Source organism: Nomascus leucogenys, chromosome 3, assembly GCF_006542625.1.
Source record: "Nomascus leucogenys isolate Asia chromosome 3, Asia_NLE_v1, whole genome shotgun sequence".
NCBI classification, from domain to species: domain Eukaryota; kingdom Metazoa; phylum Chordata; class Mammalia; order Primates; family Hylobatidae; genus Nomascus; species Nomascus leucogenys.
The window spans coordinates 42,684,652-42,702,433 of record NC_044383.1 but is presented as its reverse complement, the minus strand read 5'-3'; the positions used below and the strand labels follow the sequence as shown (position 1 = coordinate 42,702,433).

The following is a 17,782-nucleotide window of genomic DNA, read 5'->3' as shown; positions in this document are numbered from 1 at the left end:
GAGTTCAAGACCAGCCTGGCCAACATGGCAAAACCCCGTCTCTACTGAAAATACAAAATCAGCCAAGCATGGTGGCCCGTGCCTGTAATCCCTGCTACTTGGGAGGCTGAGGCAGGAAAATTGCTTGAACCCGGGAGGTAGAGGTTGTAGTGAGCTGCGATTGTGCCACCGCATTCCAATCTGGGCGAGAGAGTGAGACTCTGCCTAAAAAAAAGAAAGTACCAACTATTTGATTATTTATTACTTGACTATGTTAACTTAAATATTGAAGTGTCAGCTATTATTTAAGAAAAAACTGAGTCAAATCTCTATCTCACACCCAATACACACCCATAGTAAATCCAGGTAGATTAAAGATTTAAATTTTTTAAAAAACTTATAAAATACTAGAGTACTAGAGGAAAATGTAAGTTAATTAAAAAAATAATAATCTTGGATTGGAATAGACCTGCTAAGCATGATCATCAAAGCCAGAAAACAAAGTTTGATTGATTTGTCTCTACATAACAACAACTAGGAAAGTACATTTACAATGCATATTCCAGGAAGGTTTCATATGCTTAGCTTTTAAGAATTTTTTTTTTTAAATACCCAACATAACATGCTGTTAGCATCCACACAGATCCCTGTTCCCAGGGTGGTGTACCTATTTTGCCAGTGCTTCAGATTTTGGGTACTAATGACTTATCTTCACCCTTTTCCAGAGGATTGTCCTGGGCTGATGAGAGTCACTTTACCTGAAGATACCTGGGAAGTTTTGTCTCCTCTGAGGCTGGCCCATGGCCAGTGACTGATGCAGGACATTACAGCCTGGCCCATTGGCCTCGGTGGTACAATTTATGCTCCTGAGCACCCCATGGGATTACGCTGTGTGTGGATTTCTCCTGAAACCACATATTTGCCTCTTCTGCCCTGTTCTGTTTTTCCTCATTCCCTTATAGAGAACTCTCAGTAAGTCACTTGCACAAGAATCCTAATTTGAAATGCTGCTTCCGGGAGACCTGACTTAGAAAACTGGACAAATAAAGTTGATTTTTTTAAATGTCCAGTAACATGAAGATGCTGAACTTTCCGAGTCATTTAGGGGAAAATCACCACAAATATATCTGGCTGATCAGGTTGAAAGTTAAAAGAAAGAAAGATTATATTATAAAGTGGATATTTTCAAGATGATGTGGAGGGAGATACAATTTGATGCAAGTCATACTTTTTATGTCAATTTATTCTTCAGAAATAACTGGTTAATTATAAAGGGTGGATGGATAAGGATATTCACTGCAACAATGTCTTAAATGTGAAAATGGAAACAACCTAAATACCCAATAGTAACAGGATTAAATAATTCATTGTACATTAAAACAAAAGAATACTGTCTATAAAGATGTCTAGAATAAGTTGTTCAGTTGAAGAAGTTGTAAAGCTAAATACACAATACCCATAATGTGCACAGAAATAATCAGAATGTCATGAAACCAGGATTATTGGTGATGTGTTGCTTCCTTTGTTACTCATTTCTGTATTGGCATAATGAGTATTGGGTGTTCAAGAAGAGGGGGAAGGAAGTATGACAGATGTTATGGGGAAAAAGCAAAGTACAACAGGAAGACACCTGGGGGGAACTAATAGAATCTAAGGACTCAAGGATGGCTTCCTGGAGGAAATACAGCTAGACCAAAGGGGAGGAATGACGAGAAGTGATGTGATGGGGTGGAGTGGGCTGTAGTAGGAAGAAGAGTCTTCCAGGGAGCTGGCACAGTATGTGAAAACAGTAAAGCAAGTGCCTGTATTTTTTAAGGAACTGAAAATTTAGTTGAGTTGAAATTTAGAGTTTGGCTAGGAAAGTAATGAGAGATAAGAATAAAGAGTTAACAGCAGCCAGATTTTAAGGATTTTATAAGACATTTTTAGGAGTTTTTATTTCATCCTGAGGGAAATGTGAAGCCATCGAAGGGTTGAAAAAGGAGAGAGAGTGAGTTGATCAGCATTGCATTTTAGAAAAATCACTCTAACTGCAACTCGAAAAACATTCTGGAGGTAAGCAAGCCTGGAGGCCAGGAGCCTGGGAGGGCTGTTTGAGTGATCCAGATGAGAAGTAATGGTGACCTGAACTAGGGCAGAGGCACCTAGGATTGGAAAACATGGACAGATCACAGCACTACTTATGTAGTGTACTTGGCAAGACCTGGTGGTTGATTAAAAGAGAAGGGTGAGGGAAAGAAGGTCAAAAACAACTTCTAGGACTCTCCATTGGCCAGTGTGATGTGCCCTTCACTGAAGAGCAAACACAAAATGAAAGATTGTGAGCAAAGAGTTGAGTCAGTGAGAAGGCAAGGAGAGAACCTTATAAAAAAAATGACTGTGATTAAAAACTTAAAAATTTCCCCTAATGTGTTTATCTTTTCCATTAGCAGAGATAACTAAGAGTTGTCTTATTCTAATGGGATTTATTCCATATTGTCTTTCATGCCCTCTAACTAGTTATTAGTGCAAATATTTTTATGTGGCAACACAAAACTTTTTAACTCTTTATTCTCTTCTCTCATGTACCCTCCCAGCTCTTTACGGGAGGTGGATTTGAGGCAGATACCATGAAGAAAAGTTGGTCACATGGTGGTAACACATTGAAGTTATGCCACATGAGACATCAGCACTGGCAAGAGAAATGTCTGTGTTGTACGTGTTTCACTTGGAAGAAATTGAAGGACCCTGAGCCTTAAAAGTCTGACAAACTTAAGCCAGGACACCTGTGGGGAAGGTAGAGGGGCGTACAAACAAGATTGGGAGTCAGAGAGATAACAATGAAATCCCCCAATGCCTGTGGGAGGTGGACTCCCTGGATTGGTAAAATACTAGATAGAAAAGGTACAAAAATATTTCAAACCATTCTCACAACTCTATATGTGTCTATGACTAGATAACTGGAAGACCTTCTGGTTATGGACTATGCATATACACTCTCCCAGATGGTTAGAGGCATATCTAAGAGGTTAACATATATGATCTTATCTGAAATGGGTCTCGGTGCTAGTGTTACACATCAGACTTCATTGGCTTTCATGTATTTCCACAAGTATCAAACATTTCTCATATCTTTGCTGTATTCCATAGAGCAGTGTTCCTGTTACCTGGAACACTTAATGCTTGAATAACTCCTGTTTACCTTTCAGACAAACCCTAAAGGTTACCACCTCAAAGAAGTCTTTATAGAATCCTCATCATCTTAGACACTCAGTACTCTGTATTGTTTCCTTCATTGTATTTACAACAGACGGATACTATGCACTTATGCCTCACTTAACGACAGGGATACGTTCTGAAAGGTGCATCATTAGGCGGTTTTGTTGTGTGAACATCACGGAATGTTACTTACACAAACCTAAATGATACAGCCTACTACACACCTAGGCTATATGAGCAATACAGCCTATTGCTCTTAGGCTTCAAACTTGTACAGCATGTCACTGTACTGAATACTGTAGGCAACTATAACACAATGGTAAGTATATTGTGTATCTAAACAAACATAGAAAAGGTAATGCACTACTATGATGTTACAACAGCTAGGATGTCGCTATCGATAGAAATTTTTCAGCTTCATTTTATTTTTATGGGACCACCTTTGTATATGTGGTTCATTGTTGGCTGAAACATCATTCTGTGGCACATGATTATGTATTTATTCCTCATTATTCCTTTAATATTCATCTCTTCCAGGAGGGCAAGTCATGGACAATCACTTTTTCTCACCACAGGTCTTAGGACCTGGCCTAGCACCTGGCCAAGAACTACTGGCCTACCTCCTTTTATTATGCTTAAATTTATTGTGCTTTGCAAATACTGAATTTTTTACAAGTTGAAGATTTGTGGCACCTCTGTAAACAGCAAGTCTGTTGGTGCCATTTTTTCAACATCATGTGCCTGTTTCCTGTCTCTCTCATGTCACATTTTGGTAATTTTCACAATATTAAAAACTTTTTCATTATTATTATATGTGTCTTGTTGGTTAGTGTTCTTTGATTTTACTATTATAACTGTTTTAGCCACAAATTGCACTCATATCAGACAGTGAACTTAATCCATGAATGTTGTGTGTGTTCTGACTCCATCGACCAGCTTTCCCCATTTCCTTCCCTCTCTTCAGGCCTCCCCATTCCTTGAAACAAAACAATATTGAAATTAGGCCAATTAATAACCCTACAATGGCCTCTAAGTGTTCAAGTGAAAGGAAGAGCCACACATCTCTCTCAATCGAAAGCTAGGAATGATTAAGCTTATTGAGAAAGGCATGTAGAAAGCCAAGATAGGCTGAAAACTATGCCTTTCACTCAAGTTGTGAATGCAAAGGAAAAGTTCTTGAAGGAAATTAAAGGTGCTACTCCAGTGAACACACAAATGATAAAGCAAAACAGCTCTTGCTGAACGGAGGAAGTTTTTGTGGTCTGGATAGAACACCAAACCAGTTACAATAATGCCTTAATCCAAAGCCTAATCCAGAGGCCCTAACTCTTCAATGCTATGAATGCTGAGAAGTGAGGAAGCTGCTGAAAACAGTTGGAGAACTGCAGCGGAAATTGGTTCATGAGATTTGAGGAAACAAGCCATCACTGTAACATAAAAGTGCAAGGTGAAGCACAAGTGCTGATAGAGAAGCTGCAGCGAGTTATCCAGAAGATCTAGCTAAGATAACTGATTAACATGGCTACACTGAGCAACAGATTTTTAATGTAGATGAAACAGCCTTCTACTGGAAGATGCCATGTAGGACTTTGATAGCTAGAGAGGAGAAGTCAATGCCTGGCTTCAAAGCTTCAAACTTTGACTCCCTTGTTAGCTGGTGACTTTAAGTTGAAACCAATGCTCATTGACCATTCTGAAAATCCTAGGGTTGTTAAGAATTATGCTAAATCTACTTTGCCTGTGCTGTATAAATTGTACCACAAAGCCTTGATGATAGCATATCTTTTTACATCATAGTTTATTGAACATTTTAAGCCCATCATTGAAACCTACTGTTCAGGAAAAAAAAAAATATTCCTTTCACAACATTACTGCTAATTGAAAATGCACCTGGTCACCCAAGATTTCTGATGGAGATGTGCATCTGATGAGGATGTACAAGGAGATAAATCTTAGTCTCATACCTGCTTACACAACATCCGTTCTGTAGCCCATGGATCAAGGAGTCATTTTGAATCAAGTCTTACCAAGAAACACATTTCATAAGGCTATATGCCGTAGATAACGATTCCTTTGATGGATCTGGGCAAAGTAAATTCAAAACCTTCTGGAAAGGATTCACCATGCTAGATGCCATTAAGAACATTCATGGGTCATTGGAGGAGGTAAAAATATCATTAACTGGAATTTGAAAGAAGTTAATTCCAACCTGTGTGGATGACTTGGAGGGGTTCAAGACTTCAGTGGAGTAAGTAACTGTTGATGTGGTGGAAATAGCAAGAAAACTAGAAGTGGAGCCTGAACATGTGACTGAATTGTTGCAATCTTGTCATAAAACTTGAACAGTTGAGAAGTTGCTTCCTAAGGATGAGCAAAGAAAGTGGTTCTTGAGATGGAATCTACTCCTAGTGAAGATGCTGTAAACATTGTTGAAATGACAAAAAAAAAGGATTTTGAATATTACATCAACTTAGTTAATAAAGCAGTAACAGGGTTTGAGAGTATGTACTCCAATTTTGAAAGATGTTCTATTGATAGTAACATGCTATCAAATAGCATCAGATGCTACAGGTTAATTTTTTATGAAAGAAAGAGTTAATTGATGTGGTAAGCTCATTGTTGTTTTCTTTCAGTAAATTGACGTAGCCATCCCAATCTTCATCAACTACCACCCTCATCAGTCAGCCATCCACATGGAGGGAAGACCCTCCACCAGTAAAACGATTATGACTCACTGAAGGCTCAGATGATCGTTAGCAGTTTTTTTAGCAATAAAGTATTTTTAAGTTAAGGTAGGTACAGTGTTTTTTAGACATCGTGCTATAGCACAATTATTAAACCACAGTTATGTAAACATAACTTTTGTATGCACTAGAAAACCAAAAAAAAATTGTGACTCACTTTATTGTGATATTAGTTTTATTGTGGTGGTTTGGAGGTCAAAAATCATGGACCTGTGTGTTCTCTCCTGGGAGGTCTTTGACATTGCCAGTCCCTGTCCACAAGAATTGTTAAATCTCTAGTTAATTTGCATTTTTCTAATGATCAGTGATATTGAGCTTTCTTTTCCAGATGTTTGTTGGCCGCATGAATGTCTTCTTTTGAGAAGTGTCTGTTCATGTCCTTTGCCCACTTTTTTGATGGAGTTGTTTTTTCTTGTAAATTTAAGTTCCTCGTAGATTCTGGATGTTAGAGCTTCGTCAGATGGATAGAGTCTGAATAGCAATTATTTAAAAAGTCAAGAAATAACAGACGTTGGCGAGGTTGCAGAAAAATAGGAACACTTTTACGCTGTTGATGGGAATGTAAATTAGTTCATCCATTGTGGAAAATGGTGTGGTGATTCCTCAAAGATCTAGAACCAAAAATACCATTTGACCTAGCAATCCCATTGTTGGGTATATACCCAAAGGAATATAAATCATTCTGCTACAAAGATACATGCATGCATATGTTCATTGAAGCACTATTCACAATTGCAAAGACATGGAACCAACCCAAATGCCCATCAATAATAGATTGGATAAAGAAAATGTGGTAGATATACACCATGGAATACTATGCAGTCATAAAAAGAATGAGATCATGTCCTTGGCAGGGACATGGATGCAGCTAGAGGCCATTATTCTTAGCAAATTAACACAGGAGCAGAAAACCAAGCACTGCATGTTCTCACTTATAAGTGGGAGCTGAACAATGAGAACACACGGACACAGGGAGGGGAACAAAATACACTGGGACCTGTATGGGGAGTGGGGTGGGAGGAGGGAGAGCATTAGGAAAAATAGCTAATGCATGCTGGGCTTAATACCTAAGTGATGGGTTGATAGGTGCAGCAAACCACCATGGCACACGTTTACCTATGTAACACCCCTGCACATACTGCACAAGTACCCCAGAACTTTAAATTTAAATTAAAAAAAAAAAAATCACTGGTTAAGCCTTAATGGGAACTGCTTAAGGAATGCGGGTTTACCATGCAGAAATCATTCTGACCACCAGGGGTCTCTTTCTACACACCACTGGGACTGAAAGCTCGCTAGAATTCCTTTGTGTCTTTATGGCTCTCGGCCTAGCTGCTCAGTGTGGTGGTGGCATTTCGTGGCCTGTCACCTGGGAGCTTATCAGAAGAGCAGAATCTCAGGCCCCACCTGAGACCAGCTGAATCAGAAATCTGCATTTTAACCAGATCCCCAGGTGATCTGTATACATATTAAATACTGGGAGTGCTGTTGTACGGGACATTTCTAATCTGGAAAACTTGGAAAACAATGGGAAAAAAACCCTCCTATGTAGCTTTTTTTTTTTCACATAGGACGTTTCCACCACACTTATAGAAGGACTTAGAGGTTTAGAGTTTCATTGCCTTTATTATGAATATAAAATGTACGTACAATACAATATACATTTATACATTTACAGTTTGCATTTCCTTTCATCTTTTTTGAGCAAATTCAATTCTGCATGTCCCAGTTTGCCGCTGCTTCCACTGACTTGCACTTACACTCATGACGTTCTCTTCACCTGGGTACTCTGTGTACTCGGTAAAAAAAAAAAAAAAAAAAAAAAAAAAAAAAAAAAAAAATCCAGCCTGGGGGTAAAATAGCTGGCTTCACTGTCCTTTTCACAGAATCACTTTCCTTCCATTGTTTCCTTTCCTGTCCCTACATGCCTTCCCTTGCTTCATTCAAACTTCTGCATTAAAAATTCAGGAGAAGAGGGCTGCAATAATCAGCCCTCTCTTAAAAACTCTTACATGAGCGAATGACTCATTAGGCACTTGAACTTTGCTCTTTCACCTGGTTTAAGAACTACCTATGGGTGGGAAGGCTCTGAAAGTGTTATATACAAATGAAGCTCTGCTCACCAAATGGATGATCATGAAGGTCTGAATATCAGTAGTGTGGCAGTAAATAAATAAACAGAAATACATAAAAATAAATAGTTTCACTAAAGGAAATTTTAACACCTATAACCCTGTGCTTTCTCAGAACTTCATTAGGTACATCTTCACAACATGTTGATAAATAGAAACTAGATTTTATGGCTAGTGTCTCTTCTCTTGGGCCATGCCTTCAAAATGTTTGCCTCAGAAAGTAGCTATGCGAGAGGTCTTGTAGGAGTTCTCTTTGAGGCTGTCGAATATTGCTTTGGTTCCATTCTGCCAGTGTAGCACCAGATCCATCGGCATCTTCCCAGCCTAATCAAATGAGATAAGGAAACTTGACTTTCAGGTGGGTGACATCTGTAAATTCACATTCTCTGTGTGTGTTTCATGAGATAAGGATTAGGTATATGTTATAACAGTGTTTTATGATTTCCACTAGGAGTGATCTGCAGTTTATACTCAAACCAGCCCTTCACTGTTTCTCAGAGGGATGCTTTTGCCATTTTAGAGCAGCAATCTTTTTCACGCGGGACCATCCCAGGTATTGGTAAAATCCCTTGCCCGAGACACTAAGTGTCAAGAGCACCTCAAGTCATTTTGAAATTTATAAAATGCCTCCATACATCTTCCACTATCCTGTGGAATGAGCTCCCGGAGGTGGGAGCGTGCCTCTTGGACCAAGACAGTGCCTATCCATTTGAACAATAGTTATTTGACAGGAAATGATGGTAAATGAGCTGCATCAATAACTTGGCTTAAGGACTCAGGTACTGCTTGGGTACTATTACTGCTCCTGGGAGCAGATTTTTCATAACTTGTCAGAATTTTCAATGGACTCTCCCAGGAAATGTATTTTTCTTGGAGTTGATGGCAATGATATGTGTGAATAAATAATTTTTGAGACGAAATTTTGATTTCCCTTATGCACATGTCTCAAGATTTAAAAATATTAAAACCATGTCATCTCTCAATTCTTATCTATAGATCTGAGAAGTCCTAAGTTTTTCTATCTCTATTCATTGAGAAGTTTCTTTTTAACCCAGTGACTGCAAATTGGCAGCTTTGAGATGCAAACCAGAATAGAGACCTGTTTTGTTTTGACCCAAACAGAACTTAGATTTTTGTTAAGATTAGTATGAATTGGCAACAGTTGGAAACCAAGAGATTTCCCAACTGAATTTGTGACTTCTATGAAAAAATTGGAAGAGTTAACAATATGGTACCCATGGTTCCACAGAGCAACATAGACTGGGTTGGAGAAGGGCCACCTTTAAAAGAGTTATGTGCACAGACCCTGACAGCCACACATTGAAGTCACTTATGCCATCTGCCCGGCACGGTGAGGTCAGTCTGCAGTCAGATTATGAGACCTGTAGGTATTTAAATTAGTGGCCCTATAACCTTCATTTTGGAACTTCCCCACCTCTGTAGTGTCTTTCTCTAGGAACGATAATCACTAGACATGAATATACAGTTTTGGATAATGAGAAAATATTGTATGCTGCTCCCAATCTCCTTAAGATGGCATCAATAGGTTATTGATCTTTGAGGGAAACATCAATCCATTGGGTCAATGACATTAATAGTTCCATAAACCTGATGCTAAGATCTAACTGATAATTCAGAACCCTGAGCCCTATTTGTATATTTTGGGCTACTCTTCCATAAATTCCTTGCACTTCTCTCCATTGAAATTTATATTGTGACTTTTCTGGCTACTTACACAGTCTCCCTAAACCTGTATGCTATTTGTCTCTGCTGGTAGTGTCTCACTGCCTGAAAAAAAATCTTCACATTTTCTGCAGCTTTCAAGACTTCATTGAACCTGCTCTTTTTCTGATAGTTTAAAAAATTATTAGATAGGCTCAATTCCAATATCTAGACTGAGGAAGCCCTACTGTTAACACTCCCATCCCAAGCAATCTTCATTTATCACCATTCTTTGATCCTGTCACCAAGCCAGATTTGTTTTAAATGATAAGATATTCTTCTTAGTCTTTGCAACAGAAATAAAGGGAGAAAATTATTTGCATTTATATGATGACTGAGTTTCCCTACCCTCCCCCCACTCTTTTTTGTAGTGATTCTTCAAAAGCTTCTTCAAAATTATTTCTTCAGAAATTTATACCTGCTCCTCTGGGCAATATTTTTTAAGCTTATATTAGATGGTGTTTGTCTGGAAATTGAGACCATGAGGGAAAGTTGGTTATGTTCCCTGCTTACAGATGAAGTTAAATTAATATGTACTTATACAAGAATTTTCAGGGCCTAAATATAGGAAATTATTTTGAGAGATGTGAAGACAAATCCAAGTGGAGAATGGATAGAAATTATCTGAAAAAAATACAGGCAAAAGCACAGCTACCCCTGGAAGAAAATGGTGACATTTCACATTGCTGTAAGGAGGAAAGGGACTTTCTGAATTACTCAGATTGGATATTGATTAACCTTAGTTCACTGGCTGCACTGACCCTTGTGGAATTTTAGGACATTTTGGAAACGGTGGATGCCTTTATTTCTAACTTCCTCAGGCTTGCACAGACAGAAATGGCCAAGGCAGATTGGACTTCTAGGTGTTTGTGGGGATGAGCAAATTTTGACTATCTTTCATTTCCAAGACCAAATTGTAAAATAATTTTTATGCACCGTATCAGGCACTGAGGTCATAGCAGTATCTATGGCTTCCCCCATCTCTGGCCATGTGACCTGAGTCCTAGCCAAGATAAACACTGTCCTCGGGGAAATGGGTAGGGGCATTTAGACCATCGAAGACCCCTCAAATACTGCCATTGTGGGAGTCGTTTCACCTATTTAAGAAATGCTCCTGGAAATTGGAAAGCTTGCAAGCGGCGTTTCTTGTTTCCAGTACTTACACAGTTCTTGATGTTGAGATCCGCGCCATACATAATCAGGAGTCGGATCATCTTATAGCGGTTCAGTCTCACTGCATCATGCAACGGGGTATCTCCTTCCTAGAGAAGCAGAGTCAACAGGTTCAAAGTGGGTCTGAGGCCAGGAAGTGGGTCCTGCAAGGGCACCCAGGCTTGGGGGAGTGATTCCAAATACAAAAGCAATGAAGCTTTGGGAAACCCGAGCGTGTCCAGCTACTCACTCTGTCTTTGGCGTTGAGGTCTGCCTCACAGGCGATAAGATGCTCCGCGCACTCATAGTGGCCAGTCCTCACCGCCACATGCAGCGCTGTGCTGAGCAACTGGAAAATTGGAAAACGCTGCTGATTCGCTAGGAATGAGGACAGAGGCTGTCCCAGACCCCAAGACATGTGCGAGGGGGAGAAGTGGTCACTAGGGTGCCTTCATACAGCATAGGCCTCCAGATGACTTTAATGGAGAGGCGAGTTAGGAGATGGAGGGGTGGGGGAGGAGGGGAGGGCGGGTCGGGGAGGAGGGGAGGGCGGGTGGGGTAGAAGGAGGAGGGGGAGGGGGAAGAGTGGGAGAAGTGGAGAAGGATGGGGCAGGGAGGGGGAAGGGGTGAATGAAGGGAGAAGGAGAAGAAGAAATACCTTATCTCGGGCGCTAATTTTTGCTCCTTTGTTCAGCAACAATTTTAAAACATCCAGGTTTCCTCCACGGCTTGCCCAGTGGATGGCTGTGGATTCAAGCTATACCGGGAAGGAAGAAGACCCGACAATGTGAAGGAGAATGTGGTCTGGGGAATTAGAACCTGGTTGCTAGGGCATCCGTGATAATAATGAGTTGTCCCCATCTAGATTGACAATTCTAACTGGAGTCGAAGGTTCTTACCAAATGTGTTAGCTAAATTACATGTGTGTGTGTGTGCATATGTGCGTCTTATTAGGAGGCTCTTAATAAATCTAATAATGTTTTAAAAGAATAAGAATGGCCATTTATTGAGACATTTCTCATGCCGACATGGTGCTACACTCTAGACACGTTGATTCTTCCAGCAACATTTTGAGGTAGGTGTTACTATGCACATTTTGCAGATAAGAGAAACCAGGTTCCAAAAAGTTCAAGTTTCTAGCCCAAGGAAACACAATTAATAAGAGGCAGAATACATAGTCAAACTCCCCTCTGCCTGGAACTTCTAACTTCTTTTGTCAAATGTACGCCAAAGTTCTAAACACATGTATTTAAAAATTTTGGCAGAATAAAAGTAGTCCCTTCCAAAATATTTTAATCTGGATCTGATAACTCATCTAGGGTCCCTGTCACTCTTTCTCTACCTCTGTGGGTTTTCTGCTCTTATTTTTGCTAGCACAGCCTCTGTATCTCAACTGTAGTCACTTGTGTCTACAGTTGTAACGTGTATAGTTACCCCTAGGAGACCCTCTCCTCACTGATCTATGTGGTTGGTATGCCCCTGCCCTTAATCCCACACTCATGATTTTTAGTTTCCATGCAAACTTCATATTTTGTTTCTTGATTTTTTTTCAATGTGTTTATGTTTTGGATTCAATTTTGGCCAAGTCTTTTGGATTTCTTTGATATCCCATTTCCGCTTTGCTATAAAGTCAAAATGAGCTGCATTTAAATACATAAAGAATTTTCCCAGCTCAATCTTCAGTTCATATGCTGCATACTGGTCTTTGTAGAAATCACAGTGATTGAATTATTGAGGTCTGAATAGCAGCTACTTTCCATAGATGCAATTCATTTCATATGCAGTCTAGCCCCAAATCTCATTGGTAACAATTGGCATCTATCATATAAAGTGTGCAGCTAGAGAATTTGTATATGTTGCTGGCAGCCAACCACGAGCCAGCTGCCCTGTGAACAATGGAGGGACAAGGCTGTTGAAAGGCAAGTGTCGAAAATGAATGACTAACTCACTGATGAGGATATTGAATTCAGTTTAACAACTTTCACTTCCTTCTTTTCCTTGAAATATTCCTCTATTTTCAGTTTGTATGGAAAATATTTTCACATGACCTACTCTCATCTCCCAACTTTTCTTTATTTGGAGAAATGAGCTTTTGCCTAGTTCTCTCAGATCAATTTTCAATCCAATCAGCTCGGTTTTGCATTGGAGGTTTTCCGGAGCTTCATATAGTCTACTTCTTTTGGCTCATTCCCAAGCAAAGAAATATATTTACCATATCACGGAATTCGATCTGGGCTCCAGCTTCCATTAACTTCTCCACAATTGCCAAATGTCCTTCCAAGCATGCTCTATGAAGAGCTGTCCGTTTATACTATCAGAACAGAGATTTTAAACAGAGATAGCAATAAATATAAAAATGTGCGTAAACCCTTTTAAGAGCTATGAAGCTGGAGATTCTGATGACCTAACTGATAGAAACTCAAGTGCTTCTTTATGAATAGAAATGTCAAAGTTAACTAAAATTGCAGAATCAAAACAATTATCCTGCAACTAATATTTGAGCTTCCTTCAACATGCATTTCTAAGGGCTCAAAGGCCTACGTTACGTTGAGGGGTGTGAACTTAAAGGCTCAAAACTATCTAAATGCTGACATCTCCGTTTCTTCTATCTTGCACCTTCCTTGTTCATGTAGCATTACCATGCAGATCAGACAGTTTTCTTGCATCTGGGACTGTTGCTAGACTGACTATCAAAAAGTTTCCATTCATTTTTAGGAGAATGGGAGACATGTTTTTAGTTCAACTTCAGAAGTGATCCCCAATTTCACTTCATGGGGGAAAGAATACAAAAAGATTAGTGATTTCTGATAAGTTGGCTTTATTTGAATGGGCCAATTAACTATTAGAGCTGGAACAACTTTAGGCATTATTTCACTCCAATGCCCCATGTTTACAGATAAGGAAACCATGGCCCAGAGGATGCAAATTAGCTGCTCAAAACCAAACAGCCAAGTAGTGGTACAACTGGCCCCTGAACTCCAATCTCCAGATTTCTTGTCTAGTGTTGATGTGTTTGGTTTTAATCAAAGATGATGCTAATAATATATCTCTAAATGTGACTTTTTGGCCCACATTAAAAGTCTTATCACAAGGATCTAAGAAGTTAAAGAAAAACTGAAAAACCAGCCAGATGTATGTGAGTGCAAAAAACAATGCAATCCGTAGCACTGGTCCAATATCTATTTATTTTTTGGACCACTGAACTCTCCTATTAGGCTCCTGGCATACACAGCAACAGCTGGGGAAACTGTTTCAGGTGGAAGGACTTTGGCACTATATTAGCAAGACTAGAGTAACGCATGAGAAACATAAAATTAATGAGCTGGATTTTGCAGTGCTTTGCATGAGTCTTACCTCATCACAAACATCTGGGTTGTTCTTGTCTGACAAGAATTTTTCTACTACTGGCAGTTTATTCTCCAGAGCAGCCTTCAGAAATGTAGGCACATCCACAGGTTCTGTCTAAAGCCAAAAAAATATAGATACATATATAGCATGAGAGTTACCGTGAGCTTGCCAACATTCAATCAAACCCTCCACAGATATTTGCTCCCCTGTAGCACAACACTGGACATGTATTACTGGAAACCAAAAAAAAAGCCCTTACAATGATTTCAGGTTCTGGTTCCTTTACAACTGGAACTTTAGTTTTCCTGTATTTTTTCCTTTTCTTCAGTTGAATGATTATTTCAAGGTCTTCTAAATTTTCAAGCTTTGATCTTTGTTCTAGTTTTTTCTTTTTAAGCTAAAAAAGAAATTTGTATTTCAAAAATATGGTGAGTTCTACTGACAAGCATTCTGGTTGTATCTAAACTAAATCTGCAAGGTCTGAGATAAACATGTGAACAGTTTGAGCAAAAACATTTTTAAAAAATTATATAAATCTTTGACTTCATTTTAGGGATTTCTTATTCAGATATTTATCTGGGGGTCTAATTTTCAGCTAATTGCAATCATCTTTACTTCTGTTGCATGTAGAATCAGCCCTTGACTAACTGAGGACATGATCTGGTCTCTAAGTGATGACTTTGTAATTAATGTCATAAGCAAGTCCTATATTTTTAAAGGATTTTTAAAATTATGCTCAAAACTTGGTTTAATTTTTGAGCATGATAAAAAGAATCTAACAATAAATGTTAAGCTCTGAAATACCAATGTCATTCTCTTTCACTAAGCAGAGCCTTCTAAAACAGACTGTCCAGGGACCGCAGCTAACTAAAGCAAATTTTATCTGTGTTAGTAATTAAGGAAAATTCACCCAGAAACACAGATTGTGTCAACACAGACAGCAGAGAGTTAAACAATGATCTATGGACCACAGACCATGTTACTGAGAAAAAGAGATCTCCCTTGCTTGGGATTAACTACATGGTGTGTAACATCAGGAATTCACTGGACATGTGTATCTTTCAATCAAAACATGGTCACAGCACATTTATTCATTGATTCAGAATTTAGAGGTCATAGTCTTGTCAAAGAATTATTTCCCATAACCTGTTCCATGCAGGTTGCCTCTTTATGGGTTAGAATCTGGTAAAGAAACATCTTAATGATTGGGTTTGTTTCTCTCTTCTCCTTCCCTAACATTTCCATTCCCTACCCCAGCCCCAACATCCTACTAGTGGATTCCACAGATGGCTCTCACCTCTGCCTCTCGTTGTTTCTCGCTTTTCCACTGTTGCTCCCCCAGGGTCACAGGGTGGGCTGGAAGTGTCTTCAGATCCTCCTGCTTCTCTAAAGTAACAGCAGCTTCATACTCTCCATCTCTGAAATCCTCAGGAAGGAATTCCCCTGCCTCCCCATTGCCATTCTTCTTCCCAGTGACCTATGAGGGAAGAAGATGGCAGCGTAAGAAGCAGCAGCCTCGTCCTGGGTCATTCTTCACAGACAATGCTGCAGGAGGCGCTTGGTTCTTCTCCCCTGGGAACAGCCACCTTTGAGCAATGCACTCTCAGATCTCAAGCTGCAACGCACACTGCTACAATTGTCCCAGAATTACCTTCAGGTGCTTGTCCTACTCTCTTGGTTAAATCAAAGCTTGGGTTAGGTTGACATATTTACATCTACTTTTAATCTGCTTAATCACATTTCTTTTAGGAAAATCACAAACCTTCTCTACTTAATTAAAACTCAACTTTAGGTGCTTTTGATGAGATTTGCCTTATTGTAAAGTTTCCAGGCTTACATTCTTTCAATAACACTTCTTCCCTAAGACATTTTGATGACTACATGTGATTCCACACTGTAGTAATAAAACCAAAGGAGAAGATATTAAATAGGAAATATGCAGAGAATTCATTACTGGTAGCTCCATTTTTTTTCCAATTTCACTTGTTTCATCACATCAACCTTTTTCCATATATGACATTTTCAGAGTTCCCTTGCATTACACCTGAAAGCAAAGGGCATTTCAATTTTCAAATAAAAACGAAGATGAACCAGTTTTCATTTTATAAAATTAATGCATCTTACATACCAGTTCCTCTACTTTCAGTACCATCATGTTGGCTGAAGGAGTCTTGTATGTTTTTCTGTCGTGGAAGGAATCCCTGAAGTTGGCCCTGCTGGACCCCTCCACACCGGTCAGCTTATATAGCTGGGGCCGGGTGAGATAATCTTCCAACCTGGGAACCCAAGTAACACTCCCGCCCCCATTAGGAGCCAACTCAGAGGCAGGTGAATTTTCATTCCAGACTCAGTGTCTGGGAAGCTGAAGAGGGAGGGGAGGACAAGCTAACCCCGCTGAATATGTGAATCAGGAAGAAATGTGAGAGGGCCATTCCTTTGGTGGTGATCACACCGCTCAGCAATGCAAGTCATCCTATTTGTCAAGAGGCAGGGGACAGCTGTCTGTTGACATTGCACCACATCACTGCCCTTTTTTTTTTTGTCAGCTTTCATATGACTACCTATCAAGAAAATGTAGATGCCCTACATATCACACCCCCAGTAATATCTTTCCGATAAGCAGACTTATCAACACTTCTCTTAGGGGAAACTTGCCTCAGGACATCCTATTCTCTGGGTAAACAGCCTGAGGGGAAGGGATCTGGGCCCTAAGGGCACTTGTCTATATCTGTTTGGAATTCTTTGGAGTGATGTCTGGGGCTAAAAAGGCCCCATGACATGCCACCTTACCATCATTATAAGAAATTGAAAGCATTCACTAACGCACTTTTCTTTTATGATGTCACTGGCTATAATTAGCACATGACATGCTTACCGTGTTCTAAAACAGCATAATAATTGGAGCATTTTTTCTTCAAAATGGATCAGAGTGGTCAAAAAATAGAGTATATGAAACCAGCTATTGGCCAGGCACAGTGGTTTACACCTGTAATCCCAACATTTTGGGAGGTAGAGACAGGAAGATCGCTTTAGCTTAGGAGTTCAATACCAGCCTGGGCAACATGGCAAAATCCCATCTCTACTAAAAATACTATATATATATATATATATATATATATATATATATATATATGAAAAAAAATGAGACCAGTTATTAGCAATGGCAGGACTCTGATTAGGTGGAGTTCTCAAATGCTATGGGGAAAGAAATCACCTGTGGGAACTTGTCAGAAATACAGATCCCTGGGCCCCACTCCAGGGGATTCTGAGTTGATTTATGGTGGCTCGTAGGAATCATCTTGAATTTCAAAGCACCCAGATGATTCTGATGCATCAAGATTTGAGACATGTGGCCAGAGGGATGATGCACTTTGCTTCAGGAAGGGTTGAAAAAGGTCCCTATTTCTGGTTTCTAATCTTTGAGGTGTAAATTATGTAAAAATACTGGGGTCTTTTTATAGTTTCAGGAAAAACTGGGTTTACTATCCTTAAGCTATTTAAAATCTT

The 17,782-nt window shown here is 39.5% G+C and overlaps 1 protein-coding gene across 1 annotated transcript; it reads right to left on the bottom strand.

Annotated features, from left to right (window-relative positions):
- Positions 1-8,266: 8,266 nt before the first annotated feature.
- ANKRD1 (ankyrin repeat domain 1) lies at positions 8,267-16,483 on the bottom strand. Its single transcript, XM_030809279.1, has 9 exons — positions 16,404-16,483; positions 15,573-15,752; positions 14,535-14,672; positions 14,282-14,389; positions 13,140-13,238; positions 11,586-11,684; positions 11,178-11,276; positions 10,939-11,037; positions 8,267-8,377 (listed from the first exon to the last, which is right to left on the bottom strand). Exons 1-9 carry the CDS (start codon positions 16,428-16,430, stop codon positions 8,267-8,269), a joined length of 960 nt encoding a protein of 319 aa, XP_030665139.1. The 5' UTR covers positions 16,431-16,483.
- Positions 16,484-17,782: the final 1,299 nt, after the last annotated feature.

Coding starts and splice junctions, on each gene's coding strand:
- ANKRD1 (XM_030809279.1), bottom strand. CDS start 16,430: ATGATGGTACTGAAAGTAGAGGAACTG. Junction 14,673..15,572: donor AGAAACAACGAGAGGCAGAG/GTGAGAGCCATC, acceptor TTTCTTTTTTAG/CTTAAAAAGAAAAAACTAGA. Junction 8,378..10,938: donor ATCTCAACATCAAGAACTGT/GTAAGTACTGGA, acceptor TCATTTGATTAG/GCTGGGAAGATGCCGATGGA.